The sequence below is a fragment of the Lissotriton helveticus genome, chromosome 5_1 (assembly GCF_964261635.1).
Source record: "Lissotriton helveticus chromosome 5_1, aLisHel1.1, whole genome shotgun sequence".
Lineage (NCBI taxonomy): Eukaryota > Metazoa > Chordata > Amphibia > Caudata > Salamandridae > Lissotriton > Lissotriton helveticus.
In genome coordinates, this window is record NC_136065.1 from 218,834,746 (window position 1) to 218,852,924 (window position 18,179).

An 18,179-nucleotide genomic window follows, 5' to 3' on the forward strand; every position below is an offset into this window, starting at 1 on the left:
TGGAGAGACGTGGGCTCGAACAGTGTACCACGCCAAGGGAGGGGGGTCCGAAGGCCTCAGTGACGCACCTCCCAGGGCACCCCACTCCCACCCAGGGTTCTCTCGATATTCCAGGAGTGCAGGGGTCCTCAACAGGCTGGATAGCCGCATCACTCCATTCCGTCATCACCTCCGCAATCTCTCAAACCAGTGCTGTCTCATCTGTATCGGGATCGGGTGAACTGGTTAGGCCACAAATGGCGTCAGCACAGTTGATCTATTCGCGGCCCAGAGGTCCTCTCGACCATTTTGGAGTGGGTGTGTCATCCACTCACTGCCCAGAGGTCCTCTCGACCATTTTGGAGTGGGTATGTTATCCACCTTCCGCTTTACAGTCGCATTGCTCATGTCCGGTTGAAGGATGTGTCCCAGCAACGCAGGATTTGGCAGGATCAGTTGGTCCAGAGCTCTCTCACAGTGCGTCCGCCATGCTCGGCAGTTAGCCACGCCCCCTCTCAGTTAAATGAGGTTAAGGTCTGTTTTAATGTAGCACTTTTTATTGTAAATGCAATCAATATACGGAAAACTATCATCGTACTGACACAGTGATGACCTTGCGGAATCTAGATGGTCATTTTTTACCTTTTAAGCACCTTAGGCATGATTAATTATGGTATCATTTTGCATACTGGGTGTTGTCTTATTTAATCTCTCCTAATCTTTCATACTTTTCAAGTGTAATGTGATATGTCTTTTAATTTCTCCTGAATACTTTTATGGTTGTTTTATACAAACCGAACAAAGTTTTGCAACTAAAACTGAGTGCGTAGAGTAAAAAATAAAAAGGAAAATAAAATATAAAGGAAAACGATTAAAAGAAAAAAGTACACTCTGAAGTAGAAATGTACTGAGTGTTAATGTTGAGAATATGCTTTAAATGTAATTATCTAGAAGAGGATGGGCAACATCCCTGTTTACTATCATCTTGCAAAGTAATAGAAATGCCTATGCAAAGACTAACATGAGAGTCAATTTTACGAAAGTATTGCTGGGGCCCAGGTACAATGCTCAGATTTTTTTTTAAACTGCCAGAGTCCACAGTCAGAGAAGTAACTCTACAATGACAGTTTAAATAATTATAAGAAGAACTGCAGTATGGTTTCAGCATGCCATGACTGAGTTAAATAAATCTGGAATCCCATCAAATCCAGGACAGTTGGTCATCCTAGGCCCAGTCCCCTGTCATAAGAGAATTTCCATCCAGGTTTCATTGTTTAAGTGGAAACTGGGAAAACAAGTAATACATCAAATATTTTACTTCATCTTACAGTTTATTTCTTCCTTCAGAAATATTGTTAGTAAAGTCTTTAAGGTGAACGTGCAACATTGTGTGTCTCTGACGAGCTACAAGTTTGAAGCTGTAGAGAATTGACAGTAAGACAATCAGGTTCTAAAATCACACTGTCATTGATTTGTCTTTGTAGAGACTCTGCTAGGCAGGCCTGAACTTCATTTCGGAGTGTTTGTAGGAATAATTATGTCCTTTTCCCGTCTTCCAGTTGATGCCATCAGCATGACTGCTGTGAGCGCCCAGCCACCATTTTCCATTTAAATTGGATTCGTGGCAACCGTTGTACCACCAGGCACCCTTGAAGGCCTCTGAACAGTTAAGTTCATGCTTATCGTTGTCTTGGTCTTTTGTTGAGAAGGGGCTGCCCTTGTGGTGCGATAAAGAGTCACCTACGAAAAGATAATAACAGCAGTTATCAAGATAGTTTTCGAAAGTGCAGTTCAATCACAAGAAAAACGTTTATTGCAGGGAAATCAGAACTTTTTGAAGAGCATTTAATGCTGGCAATTTACTACGGTGTCTGGCCTTGGCTGCATGTTTTTTCGCTCTGTCAATTCCTATATTGTAGTGTTTATTGCAGTACTTTATCGTTCGGGTAGCTTTTGGGCTCTCCTCATTAAAAGAAAAAAAGATAGGCTTAAACCAAAAATATTTGATACTCATCATGAATACCTGTTATCCCTCTGGGGCGATAATGGACCTAAAGTTACAAATCTGCACCGTATCTCGACATGAGTGAACGAGGATCATGAGTTAAAATCCCTGAAATGGGGAAAACCTGTCAAAATGGAACATATAGGTCCTTTTACCCAATTTCAGGAAGTGGTCCTATTTACCACTTAGGTATTCCATCAAAATATTATGAAAAGAATTTCATGAAACATAAATATTGAGTCAAAAATATAGCTAACTCAAAAATATAGTGGGAGAGAATATAAAAGGTACAGATATTTTTTAGGTATGCAATATATAAGTAGTGTTATATATAAAAAAAATAGTTTTATAAACTATTGCTTTTTAATTATTGAGATAATTGGGATTTTATTATAATGAAGTATTAGTATTATAATATTTATATTTCATTCTGTTAGCATAGTCTATAATTCTTCATGTGAAATTATTTTTAGCATTTAGATTGAAATATCGAGTTTAGTAGCAGCCCTTAGGTCTTGTAGGGATTTAGGGTGGGAACTTTTTTTAAATGTAAATTATCATTTAAAAAAAAAAAGAATTTGTTATGATTTATGTAGATTAATTGATTGATATTTATTATACTTGAATTTAGTAAGCATTTTAATTTGAATTGTGTTATCTGCTAATTAAGTAGATATTAGTATTTTTTAATTTTTTTCAAATGATTCTCAATTGTCTGATAAATCTTTGGGTAGTAGGTAGGGAAGAGTATTATTTTTAAAATGTATATTTATATACATATATATATATGTTGAAAGTTATTTGTAATATAAACACTACTTTTAGAATATAATTTGATTTATAGCTTTATATTTAATATATATACATATATATTTATATCCAAGCTCTATCCAAAGGATACGAGGCACTCAAGGGGTGTAGGCAATCATTTATTAGCAGTCCTCCAAATGCATTTTGGCGTAAGAGCCTTCCTCAGTGTTTGAACTGCTCAATTGTGACACCTGGGGGTCGATTCTGATTCGGGAAAGAAAACCGTCCGACGATTCGTATTTGTAGCCGTTTCCGTACAAATTGTACAAATCCGTCTGAATTGCGTAGTACGATCCATAGGCAAAGCTCCGTCCGAATCCTTGCGAACCGTACAAAAAACAAGTGTAAATCCGTACGACATACACCCGCACAGTGAACCGTACGATTCGTAAACATGCCGTATGACCGGGCAAGTATGATCCGGATCGGGGACCGTGTACGCAATTCGTACAGTAAACGTCGCGTATAGGCAATTCGTACGGAGAGCCACACAATAACATACGCACCATACCCCTCAATTCAAGGGGTGTATGCATGGGGTGTACGCACCGTACACCTACGTCCTTGGGGTTACGGACCGTACCCCTAGGCACCGTACACCTACATCCATGGGGTCTACGCACGGGGACACATGCACCGTACCCCTGAAATCCAGGGGTGTACGCACCGTATGACGATGCACCGTACCCCTGCAATCATGGGGTGTACGCACCGTACCCGGGGGGTCCGTTCCGTACGCATTACGATGCAAAATCATCTTTTCCGGACGTTTTCAGCTCCAGTAAAAAAAGAGTCGTACTGAGTGGTGTCCGCACGAATCGTACTTGCTAGGTCGTAAAAAGATGCTGCGATCCGTACGAACATCGCGTACAGTATGTTCCGTGTGCGATCCATACGGTTTCCTGCATCGTACGGGCTTTTGTGCGATTCGTACGGAGAACTGCATTGAGTCCACATCGTACTACATCGTACGTACGGGTATGGTACTGCGTACGAATCGTACGGGACAAACGCTCCGTATGGCGATTTGGACTGGATTTTACCAAATCGGAATCCACCCCCTGGTGTCCCATTGGTTTATATTATGAGTCCCCAGTTCTGATAGGTTAAATCTCAACCAATGGAAGGGCTGCAATACTTCCTTAGATATTCTCCTGCTGTGGTGTGTCGTCACGTATACAACAATGGGACACCAGGTGTCACAATTGAGCAGTTCAAACACTGAGGAAGGCTCTTACGCCAAAATGCATTTGGAGGACTGCTAATAAATGATTGCCTACACCCCACGAGTGCCTCGTATCCTTTGAATAGAGCTTTGATTTTGAATGCCATCACGTGGTCATGGCGGCCGCCACGTGGCAGGGTGAGGACCATTGCTGTGGTTGAGTCTCTTCTATTTGCAGAAGTGAACCACGCCCAAGGCATAGCCTAATCATTTATAGTCTTACGCTGACGTTGGGTATGTTGGACCAGCCCACTCCGCTTCTGCTTCAAAGGGGGGAACACAGCTACATGACCAAAATATTCCCCAGTGTCTGAGATAATATGGTTGCGTCCACTATGCAGTACACTACACGTATCAATGGTATACCTACACACGGAAAAGATTTTGGCTTGTATAGTGAATTGTGTATAGGATTTCACAGGTAGTCTTGGCGTTGTCTACATTATTGTTGATGTGAGAGTTCCTTCCCTTATACATTGTTGGTTGCCACATCTTTGAACATTGAGCTAGTGTGCTGTTGAGGGGATATATTATTTTGGGAAGGTCAGGTGTCCTGTTTTGTGCTGCCTGTGAAGTAGTAGAGGGGGAGGGGTTAGGAGGGGTGGTTGTAGTGGTGGTGGTGCTGGGTATTGTGATTTTGTTTGGTGTCGGAAGTGTATAATTAGTACCTCTATCACATATTGCTCTTTGAATATGGGTGTGAGTTGGATGTAATTCACTCAGTACTTAGTCGACGTCCTTACTTTAGTTAAATGTTGATGTTAATTTGTTAGTGGTGAGTGGAACTATTGCCTGTTTTTTTAGGTAGCATTGCAGATTTGGTTTCTTGTTGAAGATATGGGGAAGTGGTCAATATTATAATTTAGAATTGTCATTTAAAAAACCTTTGAAATTCACTGAAAAAACCATAGGTTTCAGGCAGGTTGTAGTTAGGAATTCTCATTTAAAAATCCTTTGAAATTCACTGAAAAAAACATCGGTTTCAAGCAGGTGATAGTTAGGAATTATCCTTTAAAAAACCTTAGAAATTCATAGAAAAAAAACATAGGTTTCAAGGGTGTTATAGTTAGCTGGACATTTCACTCATACAAAACCATTGAAATTCCTCCGTTATAGTTAGTTGTACTAACTGTAACTCTCGCACCCACAATCCACTAGTGATGATGTCACATATTACATCATTCATGACATGGTCAGTGACATCACTGATGACATCTCAAATGACATCACTGATGACATCATCCACGTGACAATCAGATACACCTCATCATACACTAGTATAACCTTTCATCACTCACTGTAAAATGCAGAGTACCATATTTGAATCCATTGACACAGCAATACAAGTATCTAAAAACCCACACAGTCATTCCTAGATCTACACACACACATCTAATCAATTACCTATAGATTCACTCATACATGTTGTCAATGATCAATAGAACACTATATCAAATATACTTATACACCTATATTGACATTACACACCAGCACACATCCTATTCAGTTATGCAGTCATGCTACACACTTATACAAATAACTTAATTTATTGATATAGATAGTAGCTCATACTTAGTGTGTTATGAAATCACTATTACAAGTATACAGTTATCGATACAGTCACTCATGCAATCAATGAGACTTATGTATACTTATTTGTATACAACAACTGTCACATACACTGCCTTTTATTTTTTCTACTTTGTTGAACATGTACCATTGAGAAATATATTTGATCATCACCATGCCCATAAAGATATTCACTCATCCAAACAACTATTATAACACGTGGTCTTAACCTCATATATATACTGAATTAACTATTCACATATCTTTGGGCAGTCACAGATCACCCACCGAACCACACACATTCACTCTCCCATACAAATAGTCCGTTAACTAATCAATAACTAATATAGACTTTCACATAGCTAGTAACTAACTGATGCAGCAGTTTACACATCAACTGACAAAGTAATACAGATTTTCACACAGTTTAGTCACTATCCAATATATTTAGTGAAACACTCTAAATTAGTCAAGGAAACAGTCAATCACACTGCTACGAAAACCTCCCTCAAGATAGGTATATACCCACTGATTCTTAAATGCAGATTGCAATATATATAATACATATTTAAATAACAAACCAAACCACATTCACTGGATGATGTCATCAGTGATGTCATTTGAGATGCCATCAGTGATGTCATCAGTAATGTCACTGACCATGTCATGAATGATGTAATATGTGACATCATCACCAGTGGATTGCGGGCACGAGAGTTACAGTTAGTACAACTAGCTATAACAGAGGAATTTCAGTAGTTTCGTATGAGTGACATGTCCAGCTAACTATAACACCCTTGAAACCTATGTTTTTTTCAATGAATATATATGTATATATATATATATATATATATATATATATATATATATATATATCAACAACAAAGTTCGCCAGTCCCCCGGCCTCACTGCAACGGCGGGCTACAAGCGAGGAAGCGATCCCTAATTATTGTTTGTCTCGACGCGTTTTGGTGCAGCCGTGACCAAGGTGCGGCTGCACCGAAACGCGTTGGGTGGTTTTTTGACTATTTTGTTTGAATAAACATACCACGCTATATGGATTTGGGCTCAAGCTTGCTTTTTTGAAAAAATCGGCACAAACAATATATATATATTACCATAGGAAATCCGCAACATTCTATTGGGAATAACTTTGGCGCCGGTTGAAGAATTTGCATGTAATTTTCGAAAATTTTGCCCAGCTCCGCTGCGCTCCTTCCCTGAAAGTTTTGGGGGGATTCGTGAAGTGGGGGCTGAGAAAAAAGGGGGGTCCCAAAATGTGTTTTCCCCATGGTCATTTCCATAGGACGGTCTGACAAGTCTACAGCCCGAACCGCTGACCGGAATCACACCAAACTTGGCAAAATTGTAGGGACTGGTACGCAGATGTGCCTTTGCTATGTTTGGTGAAAATTGCTCCAGTGGTTTTTATGAAAATTAACTTCAAAAGCATATATATATCCGGGCGGAGCCTAACCACACATCTCATCGTGAGATCTGATTAGCTGTCAGCACTTCATCCAAGAAGTGTTAGCAGCCATCTTGGGACCAATATACATGATAACACCTCATTAAAAAGCATTGTAGTTAATAGAGGGTTTTAGGACTTTAGTTACATTATAAATCATTTGTTGATGGTACCATACTCATTTTAGGAATTTTGGTGTGTTCTAAGGTGATTTTACCATGTGAAAAAGCCTTCTGCTGGGATATCATGAATCATGTTTGAAAGAAAACTATTATCTCATGCTTTTCCCACAGTGGTTTGGAAGGGGATCTATAAGCTAAACTGAAAGCATATTTTCTGTAAATTCACATTATCTTCCTCAGTCATGTGAGAATGAAGTCTGACATTCTCAGTAAAACATGTACATCCAATAAGGACAGAGACTGTCAGTTGATTCCTTTGTGTTCTACTGCAGCCTCCTAGAGTGTTCTAAAGAACAACTAGAGCGCTAACAGTCATACTTATTACAAAGGTATGGCACACCTGAAGCCATCTTGATTGGAATAAAGTGGTAACTCTTAAAACCTTTAATTTAAAAATGAACAAAATGAGGGGGTATATTTTGCCATAGAAAGTATGATTAGTGCTGCAGAAAGAAAAATTAGGGCACATTTTGAGTGACTTCTCAAATCCTCTTCTATTTCATTAAAATAATTCTGACATGCAGACTGCACTTTGAATACCAGCAGCAGACTTCCCTGGTGAGCAGTAGCTTTACTACAGTGAACTAATGAGCAACTAGAGTGCTAACATTCAGAATTTATGGCAAATGTGTGACACATCTGAATGCCTTCTTGATGGAATCAAAGTAAACAAGCATTGAAAATGCAATAGATCTCGCCCTCGTTTAAGTTAAAACCATTCTGTTTGTAATGAGGTGGCTTTTTAGCTTTGCTTTTAATAGTGTTTTTAAAACTTTCATGTAAATAATATGTATGCATATATGTATATGTATGCATGCATTTATATTTGTATTTATATAGATATGCAGATTATATATGTTTATATATGTATGTGTATATATATATATACACATACATATATATAAATGCATATGCATATATATGCATATATATATGTGTATATGTGTGTGTGTAGAGAGAGGCAGAGGGGTAGAGGTAGAGAGGTAGAGGCAGAGAGGTAGAGACTAGTAGAGAGAGAAGTAGAGAGAGGTAGAGAGGTAGAGAGTAGAAAGTGAGTAATAGAGAGTTGAGAGTGAGTAGTAGAGAGTAGTAGAGAGCAGTAGAGAGAGTAGCAGAGAGTGAGTAGTAGAGAGTAGTAGAGTGAATAGTAGAGTGAGTAGCAGAGAGCAGTAGAGAGTGAGTAGTAGAGAGTAGTAAAGAGTGAGTAGTAGAGAGTAGTAGAGAGTGAGTAGAAGAGAGTGAGTAGTAGAGAGTAGTAGAGAGTGAGTAGCAGAGAGAGAGAATAGTAGAGAGTAGTAGAGAGTGAGTAGTAGAAAGTAGTAGAGAGAGAGTAGTAGAGAGAGAGTAGTAGAGAGTGAGTAGTAGAGAGTAGTAGAGAGTGAGTAGTAGAGTGAGTAGTAGAGAGTGAGTAGTAGAGAGTAGTAGAGAGAGAGTAGTAGAGAGTGAGTAGTAGAGAGTAGTAGAGAGTGAGAAGTAGATAGTGAGTAGTAGAGAGTAGTAGAGAGTGAGTAGTAAAGAGTGAGTAGTAGAGACAGAGTAGTAGAGAGTGAGTAGTAGAGAGTGAGTAGTAGAGAGTAGTAGATAGTGAGTAGTAGGGAGTGAGTAGTAGAGAGAGAGTAGTAGAGAGTAGTAGAGTAGTAGAGAATGAGTAGTAGAGAGTGAGTATTAGAGAGTAGTGGAGTAGTAGAGAGTAAATAGTAGAGAGTAGTGGAGAATATTTCAAAGTTTGGCACAGCACCACTTGCACAATAAGTCCAATCAAATCATATCACTTAAAGTCCTTATTGAAGTGCTGAATCTTGGTGTATATTCAAATGCTTTTATTTTCCTTAAGTTTATGTACCACAGCCAGCCGACGCGTTTCGTTCTGTACAACAGAACTTCTTCAGGGCGTTCTTATTTCCTTCAAGTTATGTCGGTATCCTCTTTTCATATAACTAGATATTTCTTCCAAATGTTAGACGAGACGTAAGTACATTCTTATTCAAAGTGACTAGGTATCAATTTTACCCACACAATTCGGGCAGACTTGAGTAATTATTACATCCTCAAAGTCAGTCTTTTAAAAATTCCAAAGTATAGGACATGATAATCCAAATCTAAATGTTTCTCAAGAAAAGTCATTTTCAATCGTTCGGAATATCGACGTTTGGGCAGATATGACCCAGGGACCGCCAGTATGCAAGGGGAATTAGTCCCCCCTCTGCAAACGCGCCAGTGGCCTGCGTTGCAGAGAGGTGTAAAAAGGGGCATAGCCTCATTACACCTCTGTGCAATGCAGCCCCCTGGCGCATACTGGAGGTACCAGGTGGGCTAGTTGGCCCCCAGGGACCCCTAGTATGCAATGGGAATTAGTTCCCCCTCTTCAAACATGCACGGGGGCTGCGTTGCAGAGAGGTGTAAAAAAAGGTGTGGCCTCATTACACCTCTCTGCAATGCAGCCCCCTGGCGCATACTGGAGGCTCCTGGTGGGCTAGTTGGCCCCCAGGGACCCCCAGTATGCAAGGGGAATTAGTTCCCCCTCTGCAAACGCTCCAGGGGGCTGCGTTGCGGAGAGGTGTAACAAGGGGCATAGCCTCATTACACCTCTGCAATGCAGCCCCCTGGCGCATACTGGAGGTTCCAGGTGGGCTAGTTGGCCCCCAGGGGCCCCCAATATGCAAGGGGAATTAGTTCCCCCTCTTCAAACATGCACGGGGGCTGCGTTGCAGAGAGGTGTAAAAAGGGGCGTGGCTTCATTACACCTCTCTGCAATGCAGTCCCCTGGCGCATACTGGAGATTCCTGGTGAGCTTTCAGGTCTTATATAGTTAGGAATTAGCATTAAAAAAAACTTTGAAATTCACTGAAAAAAACATAGGTTTCAGGCCTTATATAGTTAGGAATTAGCATTTAAAAAACCTTGCAAATTCCTTGAAAAAACTATAGGTTTCAGGACTTATATAGTTAGGAATTAGCATTTAAAAAACCTTTGAAATTCACTGAAAAAAAACATAGGTCAGTGATGTCATCAGTGATGTCACTGACCATGTCATGAATTATGTAATATGTGACATCATCAGCAGTGGATTGCGGGTGCGCGAAATATAGTTAGTACAACTAACTATATAGGAGCAATTTCAATGGTTTTGTATGAGTGAAATGTCCAGCTAACTCTAACACCCCTAAAACGTATAGTTTTTTGAGTGAATTTTAAAGGTTTTTTAAATGCTAATTCCTAACTATATAAGGCTTGAAACCTATGGTTTTTTCAGTGAATATATATATACATATATACACTCACACACACACACACACACACACATGCATTTTAAGGTTTAAAGTATAGAATTCCATAATAATGTTTTTTTTTAAATATTAAGAGTTGAATAGTAAATCTAAACCATCTGGGGTCCAAAAGCCTCCCTACTTTTGCCTATATTGGGTTGGAAATACACTTACCATACTTTAGCTTAGATTGGAATGGGAATACTAAATATAACCTCTCGAAAGCTGAGCACTTTCCCTGCTTCTCCTTAGATAGGAGTGGGAATAGTAAACGTGATAATTCTGAAGTCCAGCACTTTCCCTACTGTTACTCATATTGCAGTAGGATTGTTAATTGAACCCCTCCAGCGTCCAACACTTTTACTGCTTTCGTTCATGTTGGAGAGAGAATACTAAATTTAAAACCTCCAAAATCCAACCCTTTTCTGCTTTAGCTTAAGTAGTAGTGGGAATAGTACATTTGACTCCACTGAAGTACAACACTCTCCATGCTGATTCTCACACTGGAGTGGGAATAGAAAATCTAACCCCTCCAAAGTTCCAATTGTTCCCTTCTTTTGCTATTGTTGGAATGAGAATAGAAAATTTGACACACTTAAAGGCCAGCACTTTCCCAACTTTTTTTTTTACGTTGGAGTGACAATAGTAAATCTGATCCATCCAAACACTAACACTTTTTAAAAAATAATATTTTTTCCTTTATATTTTTAAGGTTATTTGTAATATGAAAATTGCATTTTTAGAATTTAATTTGATTTGTATTTAATGAATATATTTTTATTTTCAAATACATTTAGGAGATGATTACGATGCGTCACGGAAAGGCTCCGACCAACTGTCTGAGTCTTCCAACGGTTTACAACCGTAACACAATCTCCCTTTGAAAAATGGGAGTATATGACTGAACTGTGTTCGGTTGCATTGTAATTAGGTGGCCGGTCGGTCCCAGGGACAGAGACAATGTAGGGAAGATGCAAGTCCGCCCATCATCATAATAGGGCCTGTAATGTTATTCTATAATTAAATCCTTTTTCAAAAATGTAGGATTTGGATAGTAAATCTGAGGTCCAACACTTTCCCGACTGTTGCTTACATTGGAGTGGGAATAATAAGTCTGACTACTTCAAAGCCAACAGTTTCCCTATTATTGTTTAGTTATGATTGATTTTATATATATATATATATATATATATATATATATATATATATATATATATATATATATATATATATATATATATATATATATATATATATATATATATATATATATATATATATATATATATATATATATATATATATATTTTTACGCAAAAGGAGCGGCACATCCAAGATATTTTTCAAAGCTTTTTTATTAGAGCTTCACCCCACCAACGCGTTTCAGCCTCAATAGGCTTTGCTCACGGTCAGTTAGTCCTTCCACTCTTTCTCTATTTATACTGGCCCATGTTAGCCATTAGGTGGCATTATGGGATACGTAGTTTTTACACAGTTTTAGAAACATATCAGAAAATTATATAAAAAGAAAGACTGGTGTATTACACATTTTGTGTCTTGGTAATCAAGTGCATCATATTCAGTTCATATGGGCAATGATAATTTTCATAGTTCATACGGGATTAGTTCCCAGATTATTTCTCAAAGTTCATCGGGTATAGTACCCTATTGCATTTAAAGAAAATAAGCCGGTCTCTGTAACAGTCACTCCAAGTGTATGGGAAGGTCTTCCCCAAAGTTCATTCCTCTCGGCATTTTGGTGCGGAAGCGGATGATTAGGCGTGACTCCATTTGTCTCAGTTTACGAACTGTGTCACCACCTCTTTCCATTTTCATCAACATTTTAAGTCCATAGAATCTCATTGATTTCCACTCCCCGTTTTGGCAAGCATTGATGTGTTTTGCTGTGGCATAGAGCATATTTTTGTTTTTGACCGCTCTAATGTGTTCCAAGATTCTTTTTTTCAACATACAGGTCGTACTCCCTATATATTTGCTACCACATTTGCATTCGATCACGTACACCACATTTTTTGAAGTGCATGAGATCTGTTGGTCGATCTGCATCATCTTGCCGTTTGGTTCTTCAATGGATTGTTTGCTCATGCCAATTTTGCACGCCTTGCAACTCGAGCAGGGTTTGAATCCTTTTCGTTGGTTTGTCAGCCAGTCTGTTTGTGTCTTGACTTGAAAGTGGCTGTTCACCAAGCAATCTTGCAGGGATTTGTTCTTCCTGTAAGTTATTTGTGGTTGCTTTCCTACCAGCTGTCCTATGTCCGGGTCCCCGGATATGAGATGCCAGTACTTTTTCATTTTGTTGGCGATCATTCCACTTTCCTTGTTGTATGTGGTTATGAATCTCGGCGGGTCTTTTTCCACTGCTTTTTTTGGTTTTTCCACCAGTAATTCTGTTCTTGTTTTTTGGTCAACCTTCTTTTTACTGTTCTTTAGGACTCGATCATGATATCCTCGTGATTTAAATCTCATCTTGCTTTCATTTATTTTAGTTTCTGCATCATCAGGTTTGGAACAGTTCCTTTTTAGTCTAATGTATTCTCCGTATGGGATACTCTTCATCAGCGCTTGTGGGTGAAAACTTGTGCCATGCAGCACACTGTTGGTTGCTGTCTTCTTACGGAACAGGGTGGACTCCAGTTTGCCATCTGAGATATAAATTTCAGTATCCAAGAACGCAATTCTTTTAGTACTTGTGGCGCATGTAAATTGTAGGCCTACTGTATTTGCATTCAGTTTGGAAAAATAGTCGCGAAAATCGGCGTCCGATCCGTGCCAAATTATGAACAGGTCGTCTATGTATCGGACCCACAATATGATCCGATCCAGTTCCATTTGGTTATTTGTGTTCCAGGCGATTGTTTTCTCCCACCATCCCATGGTCATGTTGGCATAGTTGGGAGAAAACGAAATGCCCATGGCAGACCCACACTCTTGTTTATATAGCTCATGATTAAATAAGAACACATTGTTCGTTAAGCAGATGTTAATCATTTTTAAGAGCATGTTTGTGTGTTCCAAGGTTGAAATGCTTCGCTGTTTCAAAAAATACTGGCATGCTTCAATGCCTACATCATGTCTTATCGAGGTATACAAGGAAACAACATCTATCGTTGCTAATAGATATTGTTCATTCCATCTTATATCCTGAATTGTTCGAAGGAACTGGCCAGTATCCTTGATGCAGGGCATTGTTGGAAAGACTTTCCAACAATGCCCTGCATATACTTTCTGCCAAAAATACATAAGACTCTAGTAGACCCCCCAGGCAGACCATTTGTTTCTTCTTGCAGTTCCATATATGAAAATCTATCGAGATATGTGGATACTTTCTTGGCACCAATTGCTCAAAGCATGCCGTCCTACATCAAGGATACTGGCCAGTTCCTTCGAACAATTCAGGATATAAGATGGAATGAACAATATCTATTAGCAACGATAGATGTTGTTTCCTTGTATACCTCGATAAGACATGATGTAGGCATTGAAGCATGCCAGTATTTTTTGAAACAGCGAAGCATTTCAACCTTGGAACACACAAACATGCTCTTAAAAATGATTAACATCTGCTTAACGAACAATGTGTTCTTATTTAATCATGAGCTATATAAACAAGAGTGTGGGACTGCCATGGGCATTTCGTTTTCTCCCAACTATGCCAACATGACCATGGGATGGTGGGAGAAAACAATCGCCTGGAACACAAATAACCAAATGGAACTGGATCGGATCATATTGTGGGTCCGATACATAGACGACCTGTTCATAATTTGGCACGGATCGGACGCCGATTTTCGCGACTATTTTTCCAAACTGAATGCAAATACAGTAGGCCTACAATTTACATGCGCCACAAGTACTAAAAGAATTGCGTTCTTGGATACTGAAATTTATATCTCAGATGGCAAACTGGAGTCCACCCTGTTCCGTAAGAAGACAGCAACCAACAGTGTGCTGCATGGCACAAGTTTTCACCCACAAGCGCTGATGAAGAGTATCCCATACGGAGAATACATTAGACTAAAAAGGAACTGTTCCAAACCTGATGATGCAGAAACTAAAATAAATGAAAGCAAGATGAGATTTAAATCACGAGGATATCATGATCGAGTCCTAAAGAACAGTAAAAAGAAGGTTAACCAAAAAACAAGAACAGAATTACTGGTGGAAAAACCAGAAAAAGCAGTGGAAAAAGACCCGCCGAGATTCATAACCACATACAACAAGGAAAGTGGAATGATCGCCAACAAAATGAAAAAGTACTGGCATCTCATATCCGGGGACCCGGACATAGGACAGCTGGTAGGAAAGCAACCACAAATAACTTACAGGAAGAACAAATCCCTGCAAGATTGCTTGGTGAACAGCCACTTTCAAGTCAAGACACAAACAGACTGGTTGACAAACCAACGAAAAGGATTCAAACCCTGCTCGAGTTGCAAGGCGTGCAAAATTGGCATGAGCAAACAATCCATTGAAGAACCAAACGGCAAGATGATGCAGATCGACCAACAGATCTCATGCACTTCAAAAAATGTGGTGTACGTGATCGAATGCAAATGTGGTAGCAAATATATAGGGAGTACGACCTGTATGTTGAAAAAAAGAATCTTGGAACACAATTGAGCGGTCAAAAACAAAAATATGCTCTATGCCACAGCAAAACACATCAATGCTTGCCGAAACGGGGAGTGGAAATCAATGAGATTCTATGGACTTAAAATGTTGATGAAAACGGAAAGAGGTGGTGACACAGTTCGTAAACTGAGACAAATGGAGTCACGCCTAATCATCCGCTTCCGCACCAAAATGCCAAGAGGAATTAACTTTGGGGAAGACCTTCACATACACTTGGAGTGACTGTTACCGAGACCGGCTTATTTTCTTTAAATGCAATAGGGTACTATACCCGATGAACTTTGAGAAATAATCTGGGAACTAATCCCGTATGAACTATGAAAATTATCATTGCCCATATGAACTGAATATGATGCACTTGATTACCAAGACACAAAATGTGTAATACACCAGTCTTTCTTTTTATATAATTTTCTGATATGTTTCTAAAACTGTGTAAAAACTACGTATCCCATAATGCCACCTAATGGCTAACATGGGCCAGTATAAATAGAGAAAGAGTGGAAGGACTAACTGACCGTGAGCAAAGCCTGTTGAGGCTGAAACGCGTTGGTGGGGTGAAGCTCTAATAAAAAAGCTTTGAAAAATATCTTGGATGTGCCGCTCCTTTTGCGTAAAAATGACAATACATGGGTCTGGATCCGACCCCTGAGCGCAGCACACGCTGTCGAGCGCTCTCAAGTTCTGCTGGATCACTTTGTGAGACATATATATATATATATATATATATATATATATATATATATATATATATATATATATATATATATATATATATATATATATATGCAAAGAAACTCCTAACCGCCAAATGCAAGGCAGACGAAAGTGCAGGTGTGAACCTCTTCAGAACTCCTTTCAATCATAGACCACCACACGAAATAAGGGTGCAAGCATTATTCAAGCATTATTCAAGCATAATGAGACAAGTGTCTTCCTGGACGCGTTTCACTCCACGAAGGAGCTTGGTCACATGATGCGCCCCAGCAGACTTTGCGTTTTAAAAAGTGCATTAAAAGCCCAACCAGCTGTAAAGAATAAGCTGGCCGGCAACAGACCATAAACAGTGAAAATAAACAACAGACTGTGTCGAAACAACAGATGTCCAATGATTACATCGCTTTTTTTTTTAAATTGGATCTTTTTTTGTATGCATAATTAGTACAAACCCTGCTAAAGTGCATATTTTGCATGGATATATATGTTAAATGATGACATTTGAATAGCACATAGAAAGATGAGACCACTCTCAAAATAGAACAATTAAATTTGTGGCAAGTGCCACAACATCGGCCCGTTAAACATAATTAATACACCAGTTCAATTTTAAGACACACAAACAACTTTAGCATCTCATACTCAAAAAGATGTAAATGGACAGTGTCTCATGACATGTGTGTTCATATGAGATGCCAGTGCATATATCAAAGTACACATGACAAGGAGAACCTGAAAGTTTGTCCATATAAAGTTCTAGTGCATATATCAAGGAACACAAAACAGGAAGGGCCTAAATATAAGTCCATATATAAAAATGCTAGTGCATATATATCGGAGGACACATCGCAAAAGGGCCTGAATATGTGACAATATAAAATGCCAGTGCATATACCCAAAGACACATTGCAGAGAAGGCCTGGATAATTACATACCGATATCTAGTTTTCAAAAAAGTCATAGGGGTAAAAACCCTGTACAACATAGATTATAAAGTTGCGCCACAGTAATAATCTGAAGTGCAAAAGTGCTATAAAGTGATATCGTAATGTGCAAAAAAGCAAAAAATATCATAATGAGTAGCAGCAAAGCGGAGGCTCCTGAACTGTCAACCTCAAATTTATAGAATTTATACCGAAACAGCAAAATGTAAATGTAAATGTAGTTGAGCTTATATAGCGCACAGCTACCCGCAGTGGGTTTCCCGGCGCTTGCTTAGGGAACCCTTCCTGGTATTCCCCTGTGAGATAGCAGGGTATCCACAAGGTGAAAGTCAGGCATCCCGCCGCGAGGGGCCGTTATGGAGATTAAGCAAGCTATTGCCCAGAGTCGCAGAGTGTGAACCCGTGAGTCGAGGAGGCACTGGGGCGAGAATTATCGAGTCCGTGGAATTTTTTAGCCCAAGACCCGCCGAGGCGGGGAATTGAACCCTGGTCCAGGACCGATCTCAGCTTCCGGGTCTGCTGCCTCTAACCCCTGAGCCACACACTCCACAAAAGCTAGCAAAATTCATCTATATACATCTAAAGGGAATCCACGTTACTTAAGAACCAAATGGGGCCAAGTGCAAGTTTATAAAAGTGGATACTTAACCTTACCTTGCAAAAAGACAAACTACACCAATATGTAAATAGTTGTTATAGGAAATTATGGAGGTCCTCATTCATGTTGAGTCTATTAGGGACTCTGGTATCGAGTGATAAAATGAAATGGGTTTCCTTCTGTCTGAGTAACTTCTCACGGTTCCCGCCCCGTCCCGGGTTAGGGACTGAACCCAAGACAGTGTATTCCAAGTCCTTAAGTTTGTTATTGTGTATGGACTTGAAATGCCGGGCCACCGGATAATTACTTTCTGAGTTAACGATGGCCCTTACGTGTTGCAGGATACGTTTGTAAATGGGGAGCTTCGTGCTGCCAATATATTCGAGATCACAACTACATTTGAGTTCATAAATTACAAATTCTGACCTACATGTCAGATATTCTTGTATTGCGATCTTCTCCTCACTAAATGCTGTTTGATAGTGGGTTCCGTTTTTCGCAAAAGTGCAAGCACGGCATGATGTACACTTAAAGAAACGCATTCTGGATAACCAAGATTTCTTAGATGGGACCTCTGACATTGATCTGTCGAGGGCATCCCGCATTGAAGGGTCCCTTCTGAAAGTGATTGCTGGTTGACTAGGCTTGATGGGACTCAAAATGTTGTCAGTCATAATGATAGGCCATTCGGAGCAAATGAAGCGGCGAATGGCTTTCTCTTGGGTACAGAAGGTCGTTATAAGGCAAACTGAACACTCTGGCT

The 18,179-nt window shown here is 39.5% G+C and overlaps 1 protein-coding gene across 1 annotated transcript in view; it reads right to left on the reverse strand.

Moving 5' to 3' along the window:
• Window positions 1-1,323: 1,323 nt before the first annotated feature.
• Window positions 1,324-18,179, reverse strand: part of LOC144754349 (ficolin-1-like) — a 437,650-nt gene continuing 420,794 nt past the window's right edge. Inside the window, exon 10 of the mRNA XM_078642036.1 lies at window positions 1,324-1,719. Coding sequence (XP_078498162.1) covers window positions 1,472-1,719 — 248 coding nt within the window. The 3' untranslated portion in view covers window positions 1,324-1,471. The remainder of the gene's footprint in view (window positions 1,720-18,179) is intronic.